Source organism: Podarcis melisellensis (genome assembly GCF_964234715.1).
Source record: "Podarcis melisellensis genome assembly, chromosome: 5".
NCBI classification, from domain to species: domain Eukaryota; kingdom Metazoa; phylum Chordata; class Lepidosauria; order Squamata; family Lacertidae; genus Podarcis; species Podarcis melisellensis.
The window spans coordinates 28,721,300-28,748,720 of NC_138537.1; the positions used below are offsets into that span (position 1 = coordinate 28,721,300).

General features: G+C 43.9%; 1 protein-coding gene across 4 annotated transcripts in view; it reads left to right on the forward strand.

Annotated features, from left to right (window-relative positions):
• SPHKAP (SPHK1 interactor, AKAP domain containing) overlaps positions 1–27,421 on the forward strand; it is a 76,861-nt gene that overhangs the window by 16,719 nt on the left and 32,721 nt on the right. For all 4 annotated transcript variants that reach the window (XM_081910289.1, XM_081910292.1, XM_081910290.1 and 1 more), the window contains exons 2-3: positions 8,892–8,994; positions 17,500–17,610. In XM_081910289.1, coding sequence (XP_081766415.1) covers positions 8,892–8,994; positions 17,500–17,610 — 214 coding nt within the window. The remainder of the gene's footprint in view (positions 1–8,891; positions 8,995–17,499; positions 17,611–27,421) is intronic.

Consider the following 27,421-nt stretch of genomic DNA (forward strand, 5'->3'; position numbering starts at 1 on the left):
CTAGGCATATTAACTCTCTCTCTCCCCCACCCCATGTGTCATGCTCCCATTTCTGTTCAGCTCCCCTATGGCTGTTATCGTTAAAGAAAAGAACACATTTAATGCATTCACGAATTTAATATTGGGAGTGTTTTGGCCCTCGGGCTCTTATTTTCTCACTTTCTCCAGTTGTTAAAATGGATACTAACTTTTTAAAGAGATGGCTTTTCCACAAAATTGTTTCTTACATTTAAAAATTGCAGCCTGGATATGTTCTCGTGTTGTCAGAACGGTGTGGGAACGTTTGACTGACAACAGCTTGCGCTCCAACACTCTTGCCGTTGCTGCCAAGGGAAAGGGCAGTAGTAGAGGATTTGCTTTGAATGCAGAAGGTCCCAGGTTCTGTCCCCAGTGTCTCCAGCTAGGGCTGAGAAAAAATCCTGTCTGAAACCTTGGAGAACCTCTGCCATTCAGTGTGCAGATAATACTGAGATTGTTGGACCAACGGTCTAACTCAGTATAAGGCTGCTTCCTTTGTTCTTAATGGAAGAGCTGTGTCTGTGTGCACATGAGACTGCATTACTGGATCAAAGTGCCAGGCCTTGGAAACTGGCTCATGGTCACTATTACAGTTGTTAATTTATTTTTACCCAAGTTTGTGCCGTGTTCAGTTGCAGTCCAGTCCAGCGTTGGATGTTCATACAGAGAGCCTGCTAGTCACAAAGCAGAAAAATGAGGATGCATGAAGAGGAGCGTCAAAATTCTGCACTTCTAATTCCTTCGGAGACCAAAGATAGCAACCCTACTTCACCTTCAGAGGGTCTTAACTTTTGTCTCAAACAACTCATTTGGCCCATATCTTATCATATTATCTGCTGTACTTCTGGCCAAGTGGAAGATGTATCTGGATTTAGAAGTTATATAGCCATGAGCTTCAGCAGTGCAAGATATATCTCATTCTCCAGTGACCCTGAAAACAAGAGATTTAAATGTCACTCTGATCTTCAGACTGAGATGTGGCCTGCTTCTTTCAGTGTCACTCACAAAATACACTGACATTTTGGGTTTTCTGCTATCATATTGCTCTATCACTTCATATTAATGCAAACTTTTCTCTTTTTTTCTTTTCTTGACTTGCTGTTAAATGAGTTCATTTGTTATTTAAATCTGTGGTAGAAATTATCGGAGCCAGAGGTAGCCAGCCTTTCTGGGCCTGTGGAGACAAACCCAAGAAGCTATCTGTTGGCTATTTCAATGAGAGAAGGGGTGGGAAAGGGTAGCCCATGGGCTCTGAAGAAGGTCTTTGTGGGAACATATAGGCCCACAGAACCTCGTCTGCAACCCCTGTGCATATACACGATGGCAGATAGATGACTGTTTGGCAACATACCTTTAAATGTAATATAATGCATGTTTTGTTTCTTCATATGTACCTCTTTTCAGTTAGTTTGTAGCAGTGCTTTTTCTGGGCGACACACAGGGGTATGCATACCCCTAAAGATTTTGTGGATCTAAGTTTGGCCTCATTGAGGGGCAGTATTTCAATACGAGTAGGAAAATGAGAGTAGCCCTAAACATTTTTTTTAGGGGGGGAAAGCACTGGTTTGTAGAATATTAAACTACAAGAAGCAGCAGCAACACATCTGCTCGTTGGTTGTCTCTGCATCAGTCCTATGGATTGACTTAAGCAGCAGTGGCACAATCCCTCAATTCCACTATAGAATAAAAAGTTTGATCCCGATCTTAGAGAGATAGAAAGACATTTATTCCAATCTTGGTAGCTTTCTTGGCTCAGGATTCTGTACAAATAGTGTAGGCTCTTAACTGCCCATTGCAAAAGGGTACCTGTCCAGTTCATATACTTAGCAGAAGTATAATAAAGGGGGGATCTGCCCTGTTGCAAGGGAATGTTGCCCCTTTAAACCAGTATTAAACCACTTAGGAGTTGCTGTGTCAGACCCAAAACCCACATAACACCTTTTAATTTTTATCCTGTTCTGTTCTGTTCCGTTCTGTGCTGCTTTATTACCAAAGCCACTAAACTGTTAGCTGTAAGCCAGGGCTTAATGTGAAATAGCAGCATTCTGGTTTGCACTGCTCATTTGTTTCCACCGGCTCTTCCCTTTGAGGAAATAAAACAGAGTGGCGGCTTAGTGTTACGTGTGAACCAGCACTCATTTTTTTTTTTGTTTCTCTCGTAGCAGACCATGGACAGAAGCCAATGTTTATTTTGGGATAACAGATTGTGGTTTCTCTGAAGGGAACAAACCATAACGCTTGTTCACAAGTAATGCTAAGTTCTCCTGATCTCCCCCACTCCCCGCTTGGTCTGACATGGAGAGGAGAGGGGTGGGTGCAAATCATTCATAGCAATCCATGATATATTTTAAGCCATGGTTTACTGTTACATGTGAACTGGGCCTCAGCAGGCCATTTTATAGGATTGAATCAAATATGTATATGTTTGAAATAATGGTAGAAAAAATCAGAGTACTAAAGAACAGATAAACATTTATTTATTTATTTATTTGGTGACTTGTATTGTTGGAGCGTGTTTGTTCCTTGATTATGGTCAAACAAATTCATGGTATTTATCATCTTTCCTCATAGAAAAGCAATTCATAACTTTTTTAAAAAACCTGTATCGGCTTATATTTAAGTGTCTGTATGAACAACATACATTTGTGTCAAGGTAAAAAGAGCAAGTAGCTGTAATGGTGGTAAAGTGTGACACTGAAATTCAGCATATTGGACTGTGATAAGAAATGTGAAACATTTCTCACAGCCTAAAGACAGAAAGTGTTGTGACTACCACCAAGTCTTAAAGGCCAAACTAGACATTACGGGGGCAGTTCCGTATGTTTACCTATGGCACTGTTCCAGTCATGTAAAAGGTGTGATAGTTTGGTTTTTTTTTAAAAAAAGGCATGGCCAGGAGAGGAGTACAGAACTAACCTTCCACTTTAGCCCCTTTTAAAGTGTTTTAAGGCCATTTCCAGAATCTTAAAGTTCAGCTGAGGAGAAAAGCACTTGGCAGACAAGCTGTGGGGAATAGAGCTGCAGGAGGTGGAACCATTATGAACTTGTCCACACACCCCATTTTTATTTTAAAACTGAATCTCATTTTCCTTTCTACGTGTGGCTGAGTTCCATATTAAAACAGGTGGAACTGCTGCTATGCCGCCAAATCACATCCACACCATATGCTTAAAGCACCACTTTAACAGTCATGGCTACCCCACAAAGAATCCTGGGAGCTGTAGTTTGTTAACCATGCTGAGAGAAAGGAGACCTCTTGCGAAACTACAATTCCCTGTACTCTTAGCAAATACAGTTCCCAGGATTCTTTGGGGGAAGCAATGGCTGTTAGAGTGGTGTAATGATGCTTTAAATGAGTGGTGTGGACATAGCCCTTGTTTGGTCTGTCTCATTTTTATTTTGTAAATGGAGGTTGGTTTGAGGCTTGGGATTGCTACCGTAGTGGGGCGAGGGAGGTATGGCGGTGGGGGCAGATGTCATAGGCGAAGGGGATTGAGATACGGATATGCTCGTACCCCTTCTAATCTGCGCCCCATCCCGAGGGACGAAGGTAGGGTGAACAAGGATTACTCACCTCCGTCACTGGTGTTGTGCAATGCCAGGTCTATAGGCAACAAAACCGCCACCCTGCGAGACTTCTTCACCTCGCACGGGGTTGACCTGGCTTGTGTGACGGAGACCTGGGTGCGCGAAGGGGAAACTGTTCCATTACGAGAGATGGCGCCCCCGGGTTTCTCTGTCCTCCACCAGTCGCGGACTGTGGGCCGGGGGGGAGGGGTGGCATTATTAATCCGAGGAGATTGTTCTTTCAGGGCTCTACCGTCGCCATCGATCCCCGGCATTGAATGTGTTGGCCTAGTGTGGGGCTCCGAGGAGAGCTTGGCTGTCTGGCTGGTGTACCGGCCACCTAGCGCACCAGCAGCCACCCTGTCAGGCCTGCTGGAGGCGGTGGCCGGCTGGGCCTTGGAGTTCCCTAACCTATTGGTATTGGGGGACTTCAACACCCATGCTGATGCCATTCCCTCCTCACAGGCACTGGACCTGGTGTCTTCCATGGCGACACTAGGGCTCTCCCAGTTTGTGTCGGGCCCCACACATCAAGCAGGCCACACGCTGGATTTGATCTTTGGCGCCGGTATAGATGTGATCATGTCTCCTCCAATGAAGGTGCCATGGTCTGATCACTACGCACTGAAAGCCAGGATTGATTTTCCACCCCCACCCTGCTTAGGTGGTGAGCCAATCTGGGCTCGCCCGCAGAGGCTGATGGACCCTGATAGATTCCGTCAGGCCTTGCGGGACCTTGCTCCCCCTGGCGACTCATTGACTGAGCTGGTTGAGAGCTGGAATATCCAACTCCTAGCAGCCATCGATGAGACCGCACCTAGGCGCCCTCTGCGACCCCACAGAAACCGGGCTCCCTGGTTTACCGAGGAGCTTCGGAAAATGAAGCGGGACCTCAGACGGCTAGAGCGAGTATGGTGGGGTGCCCGTGACGGAGCCTCAAGAACATCTTATAGGGTTTTTATGAAAACCTACGAGATGGCAGTGAAGGCCGCTAAGAAGTCCTACTTCTCGGCCTCCATTGCCTCCGCTAGCTCTCGCCCGGCGCAATTATTTAGTATAATTAGGTCTTTAACGTCCCTTGAAGGACAGCCAAATTTAAATAACAATTCGGCACACAGCTGTGAGGCATTTGCGAGCTTCTTTGCGGAGAAGGTCCTGTTGCTCCGCCATGACCTCCCTGCCAATTTGGATACAATAAAGGAACTGGAGGCCCCTCGACTGTCCTCGGGTCCAGTATTGGACCACTTTGACCGGATATCCCCAGCCGATGTGGACAGACTCCTCCAAGCTGGAAAGCCCACCACCTGTCCCCTTGACCCGTGCCCGTCTTGGCTGATTAGAGCATGTCCAGACGAGGTGCGGGCCCCCCTGGGGGATATCATCAATTTGTCCCTTGGCACTGGGATATTCCCAGGGGAACTGAAGGAGGCAGTGGTGCGTCCGCTCTTAAAGAAAACATCATTAGACCCTTTAGATCTATCCAATTACCGCCCGGTTTCGAATCTCCCATTCCTGGGTAAGGTGATTGAGAGAGCGGTTGCTGAACAGCTTGGTAGGTTTCTTGATGAAACATCGGCTCTCGATCCATTCCAGTCCGGCTTCCGTGCTGGTCATGGGACCGAGACGGCTCTGGTCGCCCTAACAGACGATCTCCGCAGGCAGCTGGATCGAGGCGGGTCGGGGCTGCTGATTCTTCTGGACCTGTCAGCAGCCTTCGACATGGTCGATCATGAACTCCTGGACCACCGCCTTGCCGACGTGGGAATCCAGGGCACAGTCCTTCAATGGCTGCGCTCGTTTCTCTCTGGTCGGGGACAGAGGGTGGCACTTGGGGGGGAATTGTCATCGCGCCACTCCTTGGTGTGTGGAGTGCCTCAGGGTGCGATTCTCTCCCCGATGCTTTTTAACATCTTTATGCGCCCCCTCGCCCAGCTTGTCCGGAGTTTTGGGCTGGGTTGCCATCAGTATGCCGATGACACCCAACTCTATCTGTTGATGGACGGCCATCCTGACTCGGCCCCAGATACACTGACCAGATGTCTGGAAGCTGTGGCTGGATGGTTACGTGGGAGCCGGTTGAAGTTAAATCCTTCTAAGACAGAGGTCCTCTGGCTGGGACGGAGCGATATGGGACTGAGGGGGCAACTCCCATCTCTTGCGGGGGTGCAATTAGTGGCAACATCGTCCGTTAAGAGTTTGGGTGTAATCTTCGATAACTCCCTCTCTATGGAGGCGCAGATTACAGCTATAACAAAGGCGGCATTTTTCCATCTCCGCCAAGCTAAGCAGTTGGCTCCTTATCTCTCTCGCCCTGACCTAGCCACTGTGATCCACGCGACGGTCACCTCCAGACTGGATTATTGTAACTCGCTCTACGTGGGGCTGCCCTTGAGACTGACCCAGAAACTCCAGCGGGTGCAGAATGCCGCGGCGAGACTCCTTACGGGGTCTTCGCTGCGAGATCATATCCATCCGGTATTATACCAGCTGCACTGGCTCCCGGTGGAGTACAGGATCAGGTTTAAGGTGCTGGTTCTCACCTTTAAAGCCCTATACGGCCTAGGACCCTCGTACCTACGGGACCGCCTCTCCTGGTATGTCCCACAGAGAAATTTACGGTCTGCAAATAAAAACATCCTAAAGATCCCAGGCCACAGAGAGGTTAGGCTGGCCTCAACCAGAGCCAGGGCCTTCTCGGCCGCGGCTCCAATCTGGTGGAACGCTCTGTCACAAGAGACTAGGGCCCTGCGGGACCTGACATCTTTCCGCAGGGCCTGCAAGACAGAGCTGTTCCACCAGGCCTTCGGTCAGGGCGCAGCCTGACCCCCCTCCTCTGGCAATCGGCAATCTACACAGAATTTGCTTGATGGTTGCCATTAATTTGATTTTAATTTGATTTACTTAATTTTTATAATGAATGTTTTTAGAATGTCGGATTATTTTGATTGTTAGCCGCCCTGAGCCCAGCTCCGGCTGGGGAGGGCGGGATATAAATAAAATTTATTTATTTATTTATTTTATTTATTTGGCTGGGGAGAGGGAAGTTGTCATTTCCCCCACTTCCTGATTTCCTCCAACAAATGATCCAACTATCACGGTAGTGAGTTTGACTTTTGCCGGCCATTGCAAGTAAGGATTTGGAGACTCTGTTGAAACATGGTGCCAGAGATGAGTCAGAGCAGCTGAGAATAGCTCAGCCAGCCGTGGAAAGCTCAGCATCATTATAAAAGAAGTCAGAGAAAACAAATGAATGACTAAGATGAAAAGCATTGGCAAGCAAGACATTTTGCTGCCCGAGGCAGAGTAGCAAATGGTGGCCCTTCCCTGCCCATTTTCACTCAAGGCCAATCAGATTCTTTCTGCGCCTGAAGCAGAAAATTCTACAACTGCCTCTCCTGCTTTCTTGCAAGTAAAAATGCAGTTATGATAAATAAAACCACCAGCTGTTTTCTGGCCCTTCGTGATACCAAAATCAGCAGTCTAAGGTGGTAGCCTCACTCTGCCTGGTGGTTGGTCCAACCCCCACCTGGAAAGGTAAGATGATATGCAAGGGAGTTCTGTGGAACAGATAATCAAAGGGCTTTAAGCTTGAAACAAGTATTTGAGAAAATTAATGAAGGGGCATAGGAAGAACAGAAGTTGAGCTCTGCTGGATCCAGCATTATGTTCTCACAATGGCCAATCGGATGCCTAGAGGAAGCTCACAGGCATGGCAGGAACACAGAATCACTCCTCCCCATTTGCTCCCCAGTGTATCAGTATACAAAGGCATTCTGCATCTGATACCGGAAGTAATATCCTGTACAGCCATCATTGCCATTGATAACCTTACCCTGGTCCATGAATCTGGCTAATGCCCTTTTAAAACTATTGAAGTTGGGGTAGTGGATTCCATAATTTAACTATGTACAGTGTGAGGAAGCAATTCCAAAGAACTTTGCTGACTGGTCTGAAGTTCTAGCGCTATGGGAGCTGTAGAAAAATAAATAAATACAGTGGACGCTCGGGTTACGAATGTGATCGGTGGGGGAGGCACGTTCGCAACCCGAAGCATTCGCAACCCACAGCACCACGTCTGTGCACGCACGGATTGTGATTCGACACTTCTGCGCATGCACAAAGTGCAATTTAGCACTTCGGTGCATGCGCAAGCGCCGAAATCCAGAAGTAACCTGTTCCGGTACTTCCGGGTTCGGCGCGGTACGCAACCTGAAAACGCACAACCCAAAGTGTCTGTAACCCGAGGTATACCTGTATCTGCTCCTTAGTTCCCCTCTCACCCCACCCCCCATGTAAACTTGCTCTCCAAATACTCCAAAGGCTAGGAGCAGAGCATCCTCAAACAACGAAAACACAAAGAATGTGGGCAGAGCCCTCTGGCAAGAGCCACCTCTGCAGGTTCATCGTGGACGTCGTGTGACCATTATGTAGCAACCGTGAGTGTATGGGGAAAGTGCCACCCACAGCACCAAATCAGTGGAGTGGGTTTGATGAGGGCAATGATTTATAGATTTGTTCCATGGGCTGCCATCATGAGTTGCTAATCCATCAGTAGCAACATTTTATGACTGGCGTCGGCTCTGCATGACAAGCTGCACCTGAGGATGATAGCTCTGGACTGTCCTCTATGTCTGCAAATTCTGGATTTCACGCTTGCAACATTGTTGCACCACACCACATTAACAATGATGAGGAAAGCCTGCTTGGGCTCTCTAGTCCAGTCATTCCCATTGCACTTTTTGTTGTTGTTTTGTCTCTGAATAGCTGTACAGTAATTTGTCTTTTTTCCCTGGTTGTGAATCAGGGGACTGGGATGAGGCATAGCAGCTTTTGCTAACCTGGTGCCCTCTGGTGTTTTGGGACTATGAGCCAGTAGAGCTAGCTGGCTGGAGCTTGATTGTAACATTAATCCAAAATATATACCAGGTTGGCAAAGGCAGAAGCACAGCATGAAGTTTGTTTGTTTTTATCTTGGAATCTGTCAAGCTGAATGAATGCTGCCATTCCATATCAGCTGCATCCCTAGAACTGTGCTTGAGGAGGAAGAGAACACTTAATTGTATTGTTGAAGGCAGACAGATGCCATTATGTCCAGCTAAGGTCTTTATTCTCAGTTTTTAAAAGGCACCAGGGAGTTATTTTAGAGCATACTTCCAAAAGCAGCAAAATGAACCAGTCAATAGACTTGCGCTGCTAACCTAGAAAACAGCAGGGATTGAAGTGATCTGTGTTGGGTAGGACTTAAAAATGAAGCCATATTTGATTTATTTATGCCAATGAGTCACTGAATGATTTTCTCTCTTCAGCAACTTTGAATCTCCACTGATGTATGAAGTTTCAGAGCACCAGAGCAGTGGCACAGATAGTTCAGGAAGCAGTCTTGGAAGCTCGGTCACAGCATGTAAGAAGGTAACTTGCATTATTTTTAATCAGATTGCATTATTAAAATAAACTTTGCATTATTAAAATAAGCTCACGTTATTCTTAACCAGCAGGTTGACTGTACTGCTGAGCTGTTGTCTCAATAGTGCTTGAAGCCCAAGCTGTACGGTAAATAAAAAATATGAAATGGAAAAATCGGCATGAACATCTGGATATGGGCAAAAAGGATTGCAAGTCTTGCATTGGCTGGATATTCCAAAAATGTTTGGTGTCTTGTGTTTATGGACAGCCTGATCTTGCTGTGCTCCTTTTGCTGTAGAGACAAACTGTGGCTTGTGCCAGCGAAACTCTCAAGAGCAAATGGTTCTAGGAAAGTGAACACAGATGCTCCACCACTGGAGTTTCTGTGACTGGGTGTGGACAGAAAGGGTAGACTTGAGTTGAAGGGATGAATTGCCCACTCCATATATGTCTGGAACCTCTGAGCTGAATCATACGTAAAATCAGCTTGATTGGAATGGGTCAAGCATTAAGTGTACTTACCAGTGATAATATTCACAGCCGTTAATCTTCTATTTTCAGTTAGCTGAAGTAAATAAGATGGAAATTGATTTCCTGCAGATATCCTTCTGAGAAAAAACTTGCTAAGTGGGAAAAGCTCCAAATGTAATTAAGATTTAAGATTAAGACAGGCAATTGAGCTAATATCTCAACTTGTACTCCACATTTCGAGTTCAGAAAATAAAAGCAAAAGGAAGCAAGGCCAAATAGACACGTGGCAAACTATGGGTGAGCTCTAGAGCACATAGGGATGTTGGGTTCCTTGCACCATCACTTCCCATTACATGCTAAGGAGCACCCATACCGCATATTTGCTTTATTTGAGTCAGGCAATGGATGAAGCATTTTATTAATTTTTTTGTTTTCTTACATTTATATTTCACCTTCCTTCCATCCATCGTGAAACCTAAGACAGTGTAGATGTGGTACTCAGGTAAGTCTTCAGTCTGGGCACTGACCAGACTCGGGCCTTCCTAGCTTCAAGGTGGTGGTGGCTTCCTATGCCTTCATGTCATGCGCTGGACTCACGTTGCTCACGTCCAGGTGCAACCAGAGAAGATCAGTGGAGGGCAGAATCTTTCTCTCATTTGGCAGCTTCTTTTAAGACAGCTCAACTGAGAGCTATAATAGTGTCTAAGCGAATCCTCACAGTGGATTCAGGTTATGAGTCATATCTGCAGCTAGCTTTGCTTGAGACTGAGAATTCCATTTTTTAAAAAAAGCTTGATATTGGTCTGTACTGTTTTGTTAGCTATCTACAATTTGTCAGATACTTGAACAGATTTTCTGCTGACCCATGCACATCTCTGAGGGCTTTAGTTTCATTCTGACAATATGAGGCCCTTCTTAAGTTCTCCTGCCTGCTGAGGTGAGCTGACTGGCTTATCGGAGAATGGCCTATTCCGTGATTTTGCCCTACGTACAGAATGCTATTCCTATTTCAGTTTGTGGTGACTGATCCTCGGGCCAGTGTTAGAAGCGATGTGAAAACCATTCTATAGGACAAGCTATAGATCTCCAAGTCCCCCATACTAGACCTTACCTGTAGATAGTTAGTTGTATTCATGCAGGTTTCCTAAATTTCAGTGCTAAAGATGTTGGCATCTTAAAGCTCTTCAATCTCGATTGAATTTTTTTCCAGCTTTTGAACATTTTAACAAGCTTCAAGTCTAGTGGCACTGTGGTCTAAACCACAGAGCCTAAGGCTTGCCGATCGGAAGGTCAGCAATTCGAATCCCCGCGACAGGGTGAGCTCCTGTTATTTGGTCCCAGCTCCTGCCCACCTAGCAGTTTGAAAGCACGTCAAGTGCAAGTAGATAAATAGGTACCGCTCTGGAGGGAAGGAAAACAGTGTTTCTGTGCGCTGCTCTGGTTCTCCAGAAGCGGCTTACTCCTGCTGGCCACATGACTTGGAAGCTGTCTGTGGGCAAATGCAGGCTCCCTTGGCCTATAGAGCAAGATGAGCGCCGCAACTCCAGAGTCGTCTGCAACTGGACCTAATGGTCAGGGTTACCTATAACTTTACCTAACATTCCAAAGTGAAACATGGACAGCATTGCAGGGGACTGAACTAGGTGAGTCTTGGGATCCCTTCTGAATGTACAATTCTATGATTTGATGCTCTGGGAGAGGAACATTCTAAACCCACACTGGGAGCACATACATTTCCTTATGAGGGAGATTCCCAAGCTCCTTTTCTGTATTTTACAGGCAAAGCATGGAAACAGCAAAATGTGGCCAACTTTGACCCCTGTTTCAGTGTGGGAGACCCATTCTGTTTTTACTGCAGCCTCTTGACAGCTCATTTAATATTCTTTGTAACCAAAAATAAATATTCCAATCCACATAAATATGATTCACCTGCATTTTGACAATAGCAGGAATTGATGTAAATTGAAAGGGTTATTATAAGATGTGTTAACATGGGAAACGTCTCTGAGTCCTCATCATAATCTATTACAGTCCATCAGCTTCTCTCCACACATTTTATTAATTTAATGGGTTTCTTTCATTCTTAAAAAAAAAAGTAGATTTATCATTTGCAATGGACTGGCACTGGCAGAGAATAAATTACACATCCCATCCAATTCACTTTTTTTAGCATTTGATTAGTTATTCCTGACATGAACGGTGCCTTTTAGGCAGCGTTCAAGGTGCCAAAGATCAGTTCACGGTCCCCATTTCAAAAAATGCTGAGAACAAGCCACCAAGCTCTCGTCTTGTTTTGCCTGTTTTATGCTCATCTCTTTTTGATGAGCTTTAATTAACTATAGCAATTAAGACATCCAGGCAAAAACATGCTGCTGTCTCCTGTGTGGAGCAGAGCCCCTTTAGAGCTCCATTACATATTAAAGCTGCGATTCTATACTGGTTTACCTGGGAGTAAGCCCATTGAATTCAGTGGGACTTACTTCCAATAGACATGTGTAGGATTCATCTGTAATATTAGTCACTTAGAGAAAGATGAGGTTATACTGAATTTATGGGCTGCTTTCCCTCCCAGGCAAAAGTATTAAGTTTTCATTGCATGTATTGTTAGATACTGTTTGTCTTCACTGATTGACAGTTGACAACACACTGGATAATGGTGACAGTTTAGTCTAGACAGAAGTGGCAAAGGGTTTTTGTTTGTTTTGGGGGGGGCAGTGGAGACATTGTCACTTAGACTTCTCAGCCATGAATTCTCTTAACGATCTTGGAAAAATAACATTATGGATACTCAGTTTTCTGTTTGTGGAATGGGAAGATAATGGCCTACCTCATACAGTTTTTGAGAGGGTGGAGATGGGATTTTGATCATGGAATCATAGGGTTAGAGGTGTCCACAAGGATCATCTAGTCCAAATCCTTCCTCTTAATCAGGATGTCACCTTTCTCAAACATTTCTGAAATGCCATTGCATGCTCAAGGAAGCAGATTCCAGAGTCACCTAAGCATCCCATTTCATTGCTTCAACTACAGTACCTGGGATTTGAAATACAAATAGTATTTCAGCAGGAACCCCCCCCACACACACACACACACCTTTTCCCAGGTCTTCTGAAAAAAGCATCTCATTCAACTGATCTATTAATATGAAGAGAGGAGTTAAGGGATTATATTGATTATATTAAGCAAACCAAGACTGAATCAAGCCTTTTCCTGTAGGTTTATGTCAAGGTTCGGCCTTTGAGTTGTTCAACTTTGCTGGTTTGTTTGAGATAGGGAACCATTCTGCCTCAGAAATAATGAAAGATTTTATTTGGATGCTCATACTCAGATGGGATTGTTCTACTGATCTCTCTTGAAAAACCCTTTCTTGCCTCAAACAATTGTCTCAAATTTTTGTGGTTAAAAATCCCCGGGGTGCGATGAACGCGATACTGTTTTGTGCAAAAATGCCGACAGTGGAAATTAATTATTTGGTTAGGCAATACCATCGTCAATTTGATATAGTAAGCCTTACACTCTAGATAGCTTTAAATGGGGGAATTGTTGTTGTTGGAGAAGCAGTAGCAGCAATTGTTCAACATGCCCTTCTGTTTGAAAACCTTTTATTGGACCATAAAGGCATGGCAATTTTTCAGAGTAATATCAGGACAATAACAGAGCAATGCTAACAGTGAATGACACCACTCAGCCTACCACTTCCTTCCAGAAGATAAAAGAACCCTGAGTCTGAATTAGGGGGAGGGCTTTAGCTTAGTGGAAGAATAACTGCTTTGTGTTGCAAAGATCCCAACTTCTCATGGTAGGGCTTGGGAGAGGCGCCATATCTAAAGCCCTGGAAAGCCACTGCCCACTGGTGTACATAACAATCTTGAGCCAGATGGACCACTCTCACTTACCTGAGAGTGAGCCCCATTAAACTGAATGGGACTTATTTCTGAGTATACATGCACAAAGATTGTTCCTGCTTTCTGGAGACAGGAGGAGGGCTGCCCAAAATACATATGTTTCACCAGCTCGTATTCTCTTGACATTCCCCTCCATCCCTAAAGAGTCAGGTCATTTTGTTCAGTCTTAGCCAAGTGTAGGTACCCTGAAGGCAATGAAGGACTGAGACGTGGTGGGAAGGCAACTTAATTCCTCCCTTCTCCGCTTCACCTTAGATAACCTTAGTGCAATCTGATTGCCATTCGTTAAATATCCTTGAATCCTCGTGGAACAGTTCCACTTGGGAGTTACCTGCGTATTACTGGCGGCAAAAATAATCTATCATTAGGGTGCCTAGGGTGGCATTTGACATGATATGAAATGATGGGGGTTGGCTGTGCCAATCATTTTCACATACTCTCTCAACCTTGATGTCGAATGTAAGGCAGCACTTAGATTTAAGCTGCTTGGAATTAATATTCTTAAACAAGCCCCTCTAACTTGCTTCTGGATCAGGCTGATGGCTGTCACCATCAGGAATTCACCCAGCCCTGTAGCACCAAGGAACAGTCTCAAAGCAACAGGGCAGCAATTCCTTCCCATTGCATGTTTAAAAACTGAATACCGTATTTTTCGCCCTATAGGACACACTTTTCCCCTTCCAAAAATGAAGGGGAAATGTGTGTGTGTCCTATGGGGCGAATGCAGGCTCCTTGGCTTCAGCGATAGCAACGCCATCCTCCTGCAAAAGCACACAAAATTCCCCCACCTCCTGCAAAAGCACGCAGAAGCCGCACGCTCTTTAAAGGGTGCGCGGCTTCTGCTGGCTTTTCTACGAGTGGGGGAGCCGTGCACCCTTTAAAGAGCACGCCGCTCTTGGGGGCTTTTCCCCGAGGAGGGACAAACGACTGACTGGCCGTTTCAGTCCCTTCTCCCTCCTGGTCGAAAAGCCCGCAGGAGTCGCGCACTCCTGTGGGCTTTTGCGGGAGGTGGGGGAATTCCGCCACCTCCCGCAAAAGCAGGAAGAAGATATTGGAGTAGCGCACAGGCTGCGTGCAGCCTGTCCGCTGCTCCCAGAGCTGCGGGGGGGTGTCATATTTTTTTTCTTGATTTCCCCCCCTGAAAACTAGGTGCGCCCTATGGGCCGGTGCGACCTATAGGGCGAAAAATACGGTGTTTCACATATTTTGTCCCAAAATCTGATGTGTTGTGATCGAGGATGAATATATATATTTAAAGGGACGTATTCAGCTTAGTTGGCTATCATGAAAATCCTTATAATTTTATGTAAACGGCATTGTGCAAACGGTGGGGAAATACATCTATTTTTCATTAGGATTCCAGTGTACCAGGTAAAGACTGTGTATGCATATTAGCATATTTTGCAAATAAAAAAAGTTGCCAAGAGCGGATTCAAGGAGCAAATCCCATCATTCTTGCATCATAAACTGCTTTATTATAATGAAGTCAAACGACTCAGCTCTCCTACGCAAACAGGTAACAAATAACCTCATCTTATTTCCATTACCATGATTGGATGAATAGCTGACCAATTATCTTCCGGCACTTACTCCATGTTGATTGCCTATTTTAAACAGGCATTCATTTACATGAATTAACACATGTAGGTCCATGCAAATTGCTGCTTCCCTGAAATTAAGCTAAAAACATTGCTCAGTACAGACACTTGGAGGGAGATAATGAATAGCATTATGAAGTGTTTTTCAGTAAGTGTCCCTGCTGTGGCTGTTACTCCTTTAGTTAAATCAAGATTAGAGAACCTGTAGCCTTCCAGACGTTGTTGTCAAGCTATAGCTCCCATCATTCCCAGTTGTTGGCCATGTTGGCTGGCGTTGATGGGTCCAACATCTGGAGGACCACAAATTTCCCACTCCTGCTTTACACCATAGGACCATATATACTCCTATGTGGAAAGGCAGACTTTTTTCCATGGGTGGGGGAATGTCATTTCTAGTGAGAAACTGATTATGAGAGCTAATTTTGCTAAGACCCCAATATACTGATGTGGTATCCGACAAAATGGCCAGGTGGAAGTTTCATAATTATTTTGCATCCATCTCTTAATTACCATGCTGCTAATGCAGCAAAACAATGCAGGAGGAACTTACTAGTTACCGGTCTCTACAGCCACAGCAGGCGCTGTGATTCTCCAGCGGTTTCACTTCACCCCTGGAGGCGCACTCCATTGTCTTTCGAGACAGACAGGTGTGAACAATAATAATCTCTTAATTATATCTATGTACATGGATTTCTCCCCAAACTATTATTTCATACATTTCAGATTTTCCCATGCCAATTGATAGTTCAGGAAGGCTTTCAAATCAATCCCTGCCCCCTGCTGTACTCCAGACAAAGTGAAATGCATGAGAGAGACAGTTACATCCCTTTATGCAAACAGCAAAGTCGTTCTCCAAGTTGTGGATTCTTGTGTAACCAAAACACTGCAGCAATATATATTTTTATATTTTTTAAATATATTTTTTTACAGGAACCATTTGCTTGTATTATTTGTATTAAGCACGAGTCATCCCGATAATTTGTGCCAAAAAGAATGATTACATGCTTATTAGTTCAATTTATTCAGTGGGACGTACTTCTTGAAAAGGCATATATAAGATGTGCCGTGAAGCTGCTATGCTACCTGTACTTACCTGGGAGCAAGTCCCATTGAATTCAAAAGGATTCCAGTGTTCAAACGTATAATTGCCTTCAACTAGTGAAATCCCTACAGAGAATGAACTTGCATCACATTGTTTATATCTTACTAGCACATAATGTGCAGTTCATTTCCCATCACAGTTCATGCATATGAATGTTTATGTACATTTCCAATCACTTTAATATGGTGTTATTTATTGTGCTTATTTTCAAAGGTGGCAAATGGCATCCCATTCACATTACAGAATCAGAGCCTAGAATAATAAGTATACTTTATTACAATATGCTTAGCACCAAATATATGTGTGGTGTCACTGCCTGCAATTTTGGGCTAATGTCACCGTTTTTTAAAAAAGAGGCATTTCAATGAAGCGTGGCTTTAAAAGGAGGGAAACCCATTTTAATGCAAAATGAGAAAATCCCTTGCATAGAAACATATAATGATCTGGAAAAAAATGATTTAAAGGTGTTAATGCATAAAAAAGTTTTGTTTTAAAGAAACAGGGACTGAGCTCTCTTTGCTTAGTTTGGGTTTGAAAGTGAGCTTGGGTAGGCTCCACGTTTGTGCTAAGAAAAGCCTGGCCAAGAAGTTCAGTCCTTGAGGACACAATGAGTTTTTGTTTTGAACACTAGCCAGATGATGGACAAGCAAGGCTGAAACATGAGAAAGATAGAGCTGAAAGCAAATGAAACCATGGTTTAGTAAGCTAGGAATTTAACATTATGCTTGCACATTTGCCCTTCTTCCCCATCCCTCACTCCTTCCATGGTTTTAGGTCTCGTATAATGATTACTTTCATTTTTTTATTACATCACAAATGATGTAGAAAAGAGTTTTAATCTTGGATTGTACGCTACAATCTGAAACCATGCTAATGCCCTAATGTAGTTTGAAGTCCAAGATTAAACCACAGTTTCCCATGTCAGGTGCTAGTTTAAAGTAATCACAATGAGGTGTCAAAGTCAATGTACAGGAATTGAAGGGAAGGAGCAAGAAAGGAGCATGCAGGCACAATGATTGTTCCGAGTTGAATAAACCATGTTTTATTAAGCCAAAATATTGTTGCATTCAGATGAGCCCAATGGCAGCGTTCAGATACGTGAATTGTGCTAGTCAGAGTTAAGAACCTACATGATGGATTGAGCTTCCAAAGTGAAATTTTGGAAAATAAGCCTTTAAAACAAAGTTTGACTTTACACCACCAGTTTTGCTGGTGTAGGTTCTGCTGGGTTGCCACATCATGTCACTGAGCTGCAAGAGAATTGGATTTTCTCTCCTTGCCCTGCCTCACCCCATCCCTTTGGGGGGGGGGACTTACCTCATTAAATTGCTTGATGACTCAAACGCAAAATTGATTTGAAAACTTCCATTGATGCAGGCATCCAGGCTTCATGACTTTGAAGGAAGGAGGACTATGAAATCTTGTGTTTCCACAGGTTCTCTGCAGTAACAGCCTGCTAGAATCAACAGACTACTGGTTCCAGAATCAGAGGACACCATGCCGGATTGGCATCGTGGAGGACAAGTTGGAGAAGAACTATGCCTCTGTAAGTCCTTGAGCGATCCGAACCCTAGCAGGAGAAGAAATGTGCAGTCAGAACAGCGAATAAATCGTAAAACTGAAAATGTATTGGCTTGTTGTTCGAAAACCACTGCATATTAGCAAAAACACAGTCAACTATTTAGGCAATCAAAAATGAAATTTCACAACTCAACTGCATGTTTCTGATTTCTGCTATCAGTGCTGGCTTACATGAGATTAGAGGATTACAGGGCAGGAGAGGGAGTGGCAGGTGAGATTGATCTCAAAAGAGAAGACTACCCAGAGTAGAAGGGGAAAGGTGTCAGTAATGTGGCTTTTGTTAAGATGAAACTTATATAGTATCTTGGCCGCATTCAACTTTTAAAATGTTACTTTTAGGGCTGCTTTTCGTATTGCATTTCTCCTCTAATGGAGGTTGCTCTGTAGAGCAGGCATCCCCAAACTCGGCCCTCCAGATGTTTTGGGACTACAGTTCCCATCATCCCTGACCACTGGTTCTGTTAGCTAGGGATGGTGGGAGTGGTAGTCCCAAAACATCTAGGGGGCCGAGTCTGGGGATGCCTGCTGTAGAGCGATGCATGTTTATAACCAAGTATAGAGAAATTGTAACATGAAGAATGGTTATTTGGCTAGAGAGCTAGTTAAGCAACCATAGGTATACCTTTGCAACATTAATATTGGTAAAGAGAACTGTACGTAGAACAGAATTGACTCTTCCCAGATTACAGTACTTATTTAAAGATGCTTTCCTTGTGCAGGGAGGGGGAACCTGTAGTCCAACTCCCTTAAACCCCAGCCAGCATGGCCAATGGGCAGGGATTATGGGAGTTGTAGTCCAGCAATATCCGGACTGCCACACATTTCCCACCCGTGTCTTTAATGCTGTGTTCATGCTATCTCTGAACCACCATCAGTAGCAACTATGGTTACTATAGGAATAACTTAATAAGGCATGCATTTTGCTGCCCACTTTTTAATCAACAAGAACAATTTGGTTATAATGGGGAGTGGAAGCAAGCTGTGCATCCCACAGGTCTGTTTGTGTTCTTACATTGCTTTCAAGCATTGTTCCTAGTACTTGGCATGCCAACTGAGAATTAGTGGTGTGTGTAGTTACTTTATCTTGCAAGAGTGAGTATGAGTCAAGCTACCCTTTATTTTTTATATTTTTTTTTTTAAAAAGCTTTGCATCTTTGGGTCTTTGTTTCCTCCCCAAACCTAAGCTGTTATTACTAGAGAGGTATTTTTAGTTTAATCCCTAGCTCAGTCTTTAAAACACCTTAATTATATTCTGCCAAGGAAGAAGAATAAGTTAGCTGGAGGTTAAAAGCGTGGCAGTAATAAGCCACAGCCCTTTCCCAAATATGGTACATCAGTGAACACAAGGCCTTTTAAACGCGTGTCATCACGTGGCCTTCTCATTAGTAAATGTGAAGGAATACAGCCAAGATACAAGGTCCTCTCTGTTCCAACGTCGCACATGTCCCTTATTATTATTAGATCACAAAATTGTTTACTAGCCCATCTGCTTCACACATGCCTGTGTTAATCATTTGCTGCCTGTAACAGGGAGAAAATACCCAAATTGTGCAAAGCTTCCCTGACTCGTCGCCTAGAGACAGTTCTTACCTGCTTAAGTGGCCAAGCCACAGCTTCCGTATAATTCTGGGTTGTTTCCGCTAGCAAAGGTTCTGTGTGTCTCATTCCATGGTGTTGTGGCAGTGGTGCTATCCTCCCAAAGCTGGAGTGACTTCATGTCAGCAAAAGATTCTCTCCTGGGTGTCTGTAAAGGAGAGCCCATGGCTACGGCTCAGCCTGGCCCCATACATAGTCTCCCGTCCCAACAGATGATCAGGGTGTTGTTTACCTGCTGTGCCTGTTTCTGTCATGCAAGACAATATATATATGCTTGGTGTGGTGATTAACAATATCAGGTTAGGAAGGTGGAGTAAAGGTATAGAGTACTAAGTGATCTTAAAGGTAAAGGGACCCCTGACCATTAGGTCCAGTCGTGACCGACTCTGGGGTTGCGGTGCTCTTCTCGCTTTATTGGCCGAGGGAGCCGGTGTACAGCTTCCGGGTCATGTGGCCAGCATGACTAAGCCACTTCTGGCGAACCAGAGCAGCGCACGGAAACGCTGTTTACCTTCGCGCCGGAGCGGTACCTATTTATCTACTTGCACTTTGACGTGCTTTTGAACTGCTAGGTTGGCAGGAGCAGGGACCAAGCAACGGGAGCTCACCCCATCGCGGGGATTCGAACCACCGACCTTCTGATCGGCAAGTCCTAGGCTCTGTGGTTTAACCCACAGCGCCACCCGCGTCCTCAGAAGGGGGAGACTCCACTTCAAATGACTGCTCAGCCAGTGAATTCCCTTGCTCCCCTCTCTCTCACACTTACTCGCTAGCCTGCTGAACAGAGTTGCTATGAGGGAGGAGGAAAATATTTCTCCCTGATCTTTGTTGTTGAAGTTTGCATTAAAATGTAAATATTGCAAACTCTAATACATAAGTAATCAAATAGTGCTTTCATACCCTGCTTCCCTCCCCCCCAGTCACCCAGTGTGAAAAGGAAAAAGCTGTTTAGGACCAAATTGCACATTATGCTTAACATATATCGGGGGGGGGGGGAGAAGTTCTTCATTTCTGCACAGATTTAAATCTGTGTTGTTTAAATACAGCCTCAGTTGTTATTGGGACCATAAAATGCAGAAATTTGGCTCTTCCTTCCCCAGCTGTGACCCCCCCCCCACACTCCATAAAACTCCTGTCCCCAGACTATGTGAGTTAGTAAAAAGGTTCCAACTGGCCCCAGTGGAGGTTATTTTACTAGCCTTCATAGCTGTTTAGGAGAAAGGCAATGTTAGAAACTGAAATATGAAAGCTAGGAGCTAAATGGCACCATAAACCTAGGTTATGGGCACAACAACAGAATGTCTAGGCACACTTTTTTACAACGAGAATACAAAGCTGAAAATGAATGAACTGCAGCTAAAATCTTATGTTCATTTTTCACCTGGTCTAGTTCTCATCTGAAGACTGCAAAAAAAGCAATACTTCTCCTGCTGTCCCCCTAATATTCTTTTGAGGATCCTATCTCCAATCTACAGAGAGTGGCTGGAAGTGGAGAGGCAGAAAAAGGTCCTCCTTTCCTTCCAGTAGTGGCAGTTTCAATTTGAAATCTTAGGCGCAGTACTGTACTCAGAGCTCAGAAACTGCCCATATTAATGAAATTCCCTGTCGCAAAACACAGCTAGAACGATGGGAGTTTTGAATGCTGGGGAAAGGACAGTTTTTAGCTGGTATCATAGATGGGAACAGTACTATTAACAATCAGGTTTTCCCTTGTGCCTATAAATAAAGAAAGTTGGAGGTGTAGCTGCCTTAAGCATAATGCAAAGTTTGACGCCTAGTTCTCCTCTCAGGCACCTTAACTGCTGCTGAGTCTGGACAGAGCCAAAGTTACTGCTGCGTTTCCCCTTCCTCACTTCAGGCCATGGCTTCTGTTTAAAAACAAATGGTTATCTCATAAGGCTTATGGAGAGCAAATAGATCGGCACTGCATAGACGTGCCCTGCTTACCAGACAAAAGATATCTCTTGGGCTGTTGCAGCACAAGTCCCTGCCATGCTTAAGTGACAACTCATGAACTGGAAGCTTATGTTTTATCTGTTTTAATTTATTGTCGCCCGACTGTGTTCGGGATTGTGGGAAATATCCCAGCTGATCCAATAATTGCTATTCTACCGGGTTTGTTCTCTTGCTCGTTTGCTCTTGCCTGTTACGGGTGTATTTGGAGACCACTTTTGACAAATCCGCTTAGTAATAAATAAATAGGAAACTTGCAAAAGTGCTGTTAGAAGAACTGGGCATATAGCCTGGGACTGGCAAGGCTGTAAATGATGCTCCATAGGGCCAGGTGGTTGATGCGGAGCATGATGGGTATTTGAAGATGCTGCCTTTACTTTGCACCTGTGATCTATCACAGCCCTTAGAAACGGAATCCCCAATGAGTCTTCAGCTTGATGTTGCTTATGCATTGGCACAATTGCTTGCTATCATGAGTCCAGGGTTTACTGTGACCCAGATGACGTCAGGTAGAGAGAAATGGTGCCTTGCTAATCATTAGCATATTGTACAAAAGGGTAGCAGATGGCTTGCATGACATAAATATTTATTGGCATATTTTCTTTAAGTTTAAATCACAAGTGACAATCAATTTAGACCGAAACCAAAAAGGAGTAATCCTTAATGAGAAGAAAACATTTACAGCTGTTTCTGAAGCAATGAAATCCGAAGAAAGGGACTCTTGGCAATGCAGCCAAGTAGTTAAACTAAGGACAGTTTTTAATGTGCCTATAAAGCCACTAGGATATTATTTTTCTTGCAGGCTCTTGAAATATAATTGGCACTAAGTGTCAATTACATTCTTTTCTGAGCACTTTCCAAAATGTGGCAAGACACATAGTGGTGCTTCTTGAAAGTAGAGGGAGTAGAGTGGGAAATCTGACCAAATCTGGTGTGTGTTGCATTAAGGCAGCAACTTCAAAACCTTCCTAGGCCAAAGAGAGTAAACATTCAGAAAGCTTTTAACTATTTAGAGCACTTTCCTTTTTTTGAATTGTGGATGTGTTTGCTGCCCTGGGCTCCTTCAAGAGGAAGGGTGAGCTATACATGCAATAAATAATAATAATAATAATAATAATAATAATAATAATAATAATAATAATAGCCTTTGCCCAATCCAGTGTCCTTCAGGTGTTTTGGCTAAAGTTATACCACTAGGACATGGAAATCTGCATCATGACATTTTTTTCTCCCCAAAGGGCAAACATTAATTGGGTGAGGAGGAAATGGTTAAATGCTTTGTCAGACTTCTTCTGTCAAAAGGAGAGCTATTCCCTGCAGCTGCCATGTTTTATCACCCTAAGCTATCACCCTAAGCAGAGGAATGGGGAAAGGAGTGTGACAGCAAGGACCATGTGTTTTTAGAATGTCAAGAGACGGGTGGCAGGAACGAGGGCATGACAGTTTCCATGTACTTCGTAGGATATGGTAACAAAAATGAAAGAGAGGAGAATAGCTTGCAAACCAGTTGGCATTACCTAGGGTTGTCATATTTAAAACAGTGAAAAAATTCCGGGCAGAAAAGTTGTTGAGCTTTTTTGGGCAAATTCACAAAAAAAAATGCCAATTTTGAACTATTTTTATGGGAAAATGGCAAAAACTGCACTGCCAACATGGGCTGCTATACATCCAAATTTTCCTGGAGATTTTTTCTCCAATTTCCACCCAGACACTGCTGCCGACTGCAATATTCCAGATATTCCTGGAAAAGTCCAGATGTATGGCAACCCTACATTGCCTGCTATTTGAGATGAATAATGTTCTCTCCAACTTGCTTGAATCATAGAGTCAGCCCCTGCAATGCAGAAATATGTAGCTGTCCCTTATGGGGATCGAACCTGCAACCTTAGCATCAGCACTCAAGCTCTAATCAGCTGAGCTATCCCGTCTGAAGAATGCATGTAGGTGGTTCGTTTCATGCAGCACTCACCTCTCACACATATTGTCTCTTTCAGATTTGTTGAGCATAAGGTGAGGCGGCTGAAACTGGCTAAGTCATCTAGTTAGCTAGCAGAGGAGGAGAAGCCTGTTCTAGAGATAACATCTACAGTGTTGCAGGAAATGATCTTTACAATTTAATAAGTAACTCTATTGTTCTTATTTAAAAATCATTTATTAACAGAGAAAACAGTATACCATCAGGTTACTCGTAAGAGTGTAAGAGCAAGCTGTTTTGCTCTCAGCAGGAATGTTTATATTCCTATGGTTCCTGCAATTTAATGAGCAGGTTAAGAAGTAAATAGAACAATTCAGGGAAGGGGGATAATCCCTCGGTTATTCTTGTTTTTATTACATTGTTGTCTTGTGAATTTCATTAAGAAATAACTCCAAAATCCACAACAGGGCAATACCTTTATTAGGAACAACCAAAACGTCAAAATAGTGGCATGCTTTGGAGTTCTGCAGAATTCTGTATTAGGCAAGATGTTATGCAGAGCTGGAGGTAGAAGGATAAGGAAATGTCTTATGACATTCAAAAAGTAGGCCTTCTCGGGAGTGGCACCATTCTACATGCCACAGAATGTTCATGAGTCAGAAACTGGTTCATTTTAAATGCCCCCTGAAGTCTTGGTTGCAACGTTCTGCTATACTTATGAATCTAGGTGCATATTATGAATCCTAGATGCATGTTGCTATGATACATGTAGTTTATTTGTGGTGATGATGATGATGATTTACAGTGGTACCGCAGGTTAAGTACTTAATTTGTTCCGGAGGTCCGTTCTTAACATGAAACTGTTCTTAACCTGAAGCACCACTTTAGCTAATGGGGCCTCCTGCTGCCGCCACACCACCGGAGCCCGATTTCTGTTCTTAACCTGAAGCACTATTTCTGGGTTAGGGGAGTGTGTAACCTGAAGCGTATGTAACCCGAGGTACCACTGTAGTGTTTAAACATCTTGGGAATTCTGCCTATTGAGCCTATTGAATGGAATATAAATATAATTAAATAACTAGCAAAGAAGTTCAAAACTTATGCTAGATGTTGTAGCCATGTGACCAGTTTATAGCCTCAGTTCCAAACTGCAGATTCCAGACTGAATAATAAGGGAGCAATCCTATTGCAAGATTCATTGGGATGAGTGGGGTTAGGATCCAGTGGGTCTCTGGCTGAGCTTTGCTGTCCCTCACCCTCAGCTGAGCCAGAAATATGCTAGCATATCTCCCCCATCTTGGCTTAGCTGCTTCAGCTGAGCCTGGTGGATCTTAAGCCTGAAAATGGGGCATTTCAGTGGCATGGTGGGGGCAGAACAAGAGTCAGGAGACTTAGCCTGGATCCTATCTGTTCATCTCAGTCATGTGACCTGCCAACCCGGTCTAAGATATGTCAGCAAAAAAGGTGGTGTAACTCCAACCGCTATCTGTTTTTCCGAGGCACGCTGCCTTAGTGCTTCTTATGAAGTCTTTTCAATGGTGCTTCTAATGTTTACAGGGTAATAATATTAGCATTCTCCTGTTGAATTCCGGATGCCTCCTTTTATGGCAGGACACTCAGAGGACCTCAGTACTCTAGACCTCCAAGCTCTATATACGCAAGTGTTCTCTCCACTTCCATATTGGGAAGTGATCCAGAGATCCTGTTCCATGGTGCAAGATTCCATGGGGGCATCAGAGCCCCCTTCGTGCGTATCTGTTGTCCTTGTAAAAGTACATGACTGCACAACCGGAGAAACTTGCAATAAATTAAAACGGGTCACATCAAAACAAGGTGCCAAAAGATAATAAATATCCCACTTGAGTGGCTCTTTTCCTGTCACAATATACAGTATTGTCTTGAAACCCCATAACTGAAGTCAAGGTTCTGGAAGTGCTTCCAAGAGAAACTTCAAAATGTCTCTCGTTTCCTCATTATATTTTCAGTTCCATCACCGTGAGCATGATTTTATGAGATGAATGAAAGGCCATTTAATCCAAATGTTTTCATTTCCACTCTCTGTAGCTGTTATGTGTATGGTTTTCCCCCTGCCAACGAGGTTTTGGCATCTATGAAAATTACCATGAGATGCACTCCATCAATTTCTTCCAAATAATTAGTCTGAATATGTTCCAGTGAGATGGGTTTCATTTTCTGTAAATATTGTGCCTCTGTACATTTCTTTGTTGACATGTTTTGCTTAAATAAGTCATCCTTGCATTACTTGGCATTATGTAGTCTCTCTTAAGAGCTATATTCCTATCCTGGAATACGCAAAGCTCATGGGGCACGGGCATCTTTTTTTACCTATCAATTATCTACAACTCAGGGTTGAGTCACCTGTGAACAATATCATATAGCCATGGGACTAAAGACACAGTTTCAGTGATAATGTGGGTTCTGTATAAGTGAGCAGTGGTGAGAAAATGGCAAAGTCCTGCCAGTGCATGGGGGCAGTTTTGCATAAGATTGTGCCTCATGGCATATTCATATGATCATAGAACGATAGAATTGTAGACTTGGAAGAGATCCCAAGAGTCCAACCCCATGCAGTGCAGCAAACTGTGCTCACAGCTACCCCTGGGTGGGCTCGAACCTGCAACCTTCAGGCTGTCAGTCAGGCATGCTGACCTTTTGAATCCCCGAGTCATGGTAAAACTTTTTAGCATTTTTGGAATTCGGAAGTTGAAAAATTCAGCTCACCCAAATGGTCACGAGTGATGGGAATTGTATCTTAAAACATCTGGTGTGTCCCAGATGTTAGGGTTAGGGAAGAGAAACAGTAACTTGAAGCTACTAAAGGAAGAAAAGATGGTCACACACAGTGCCCATATATGACACTTCTGTATACTTGTATACTTCTGTAGACATTTGATGTACATATATTTTTAAGTTTAACCATAAGAGGGGTCCGTGGTATACAAATATTCAAGCCATATTGTGGTTATTAAATTGAGATTAGTTCACAGTTTCCCTTTTCAGACACAACAGGAAACTGTAGTTTAAAGTATAACCAGACCATGGTAGAAGTCCCAAAGCTGATTTGCCAGGCTGATTTTCAGCCTAGTAAATCATGGGCTATTGAGCTGAGATCATGATGTGTAATTCGTTGTTGGAGTTACAAAAAGTTTAGAATTCCCATGCTCTTTAGTTCTCACCTTATCAGTGTTGTTTCTTCTCCATTGTTCTTAAACCCCTATAGATATATGTACGTTCACACCATTTTCTTGGCTCTCTTCATGCATTTAATTAAATAGGTTGTTGCCTCCAAAATCTCGTGATATTATGAGCTATTTCATTTTTAAGCAGTCAAAACTACCCCCCTTTTTTAAATATAACAACTGACTTTTCATCAAAATTAGGTACTATTTTAAAACCTCCTCAGTCAAGCTAAGTGTGACAGGTGCAGACTTTGCCTGAAGTACAAATGCTGACGTACTGTGCCTCTGGTGATTCAGCTGCTCTCTGCAGTTTGCCTCAAGGTTTAGGCACTGTCTCCTGATGACAATCCTCTGGAATATGAGAGATGTTGATATGGTGTATCTGCAACATGTAGCTAGCAACCATTAATGCTGTGAGCTGCCTTGGGTCCTGAACATAAGAAGAGCCTTCTGGATCAGGCCAGTGGTCCATCTAGTTCTGCATCCTGTTCTCATGGTTGCCAACCTGTAGGAAACAGGCAAGCAGGACTTGAGCACAAGAGCACTGTCCCCCACTCCACCCCTAGTTTCCAGCAACTGGTATTCAGAAGCATTACTTCCTGGGCTGATATCCACTGATAGTCTTATCCTCCATGAATTTGTCCTATTGTCTATTTAAGCCACCCAAGTTGGTCCCCATCACCGCCTCCTGCGGGAACAAGTTCCATAGTTCTACGTACTGTGTTAAGAAGAACGGTGTAGAGCAGGGTTTCCCAAACTTGGGTCTCAAGGTGTTTTTGGACTACAACTCCCATCATCTCTAGCTGGCAGGACCAGTGATCAGGGATGATGGGAACTGTAGTCCTAAAACAGCTAGACACCCAAGTTTGGGAAACCCTGGTGCAGAGGGTCTAGGAAAAGCGGGTACCGGCCTGCCGTCAACATCTCTGTGGCCTCGCCCCTTCGTCTCCTGAACATAAAGTCTGCTAGATGATTCTGACATTGTTTAGCTGAATTATAGTGCCTGCACACTGCTGCTATTTTGTGTGTGTGTGTGTGTGTGTGTGCGTGGAGGGGAGGAATACAGGTGCACACTAGAAATGCAGGCATGCGTCATTAAAGTGAGTTAACTG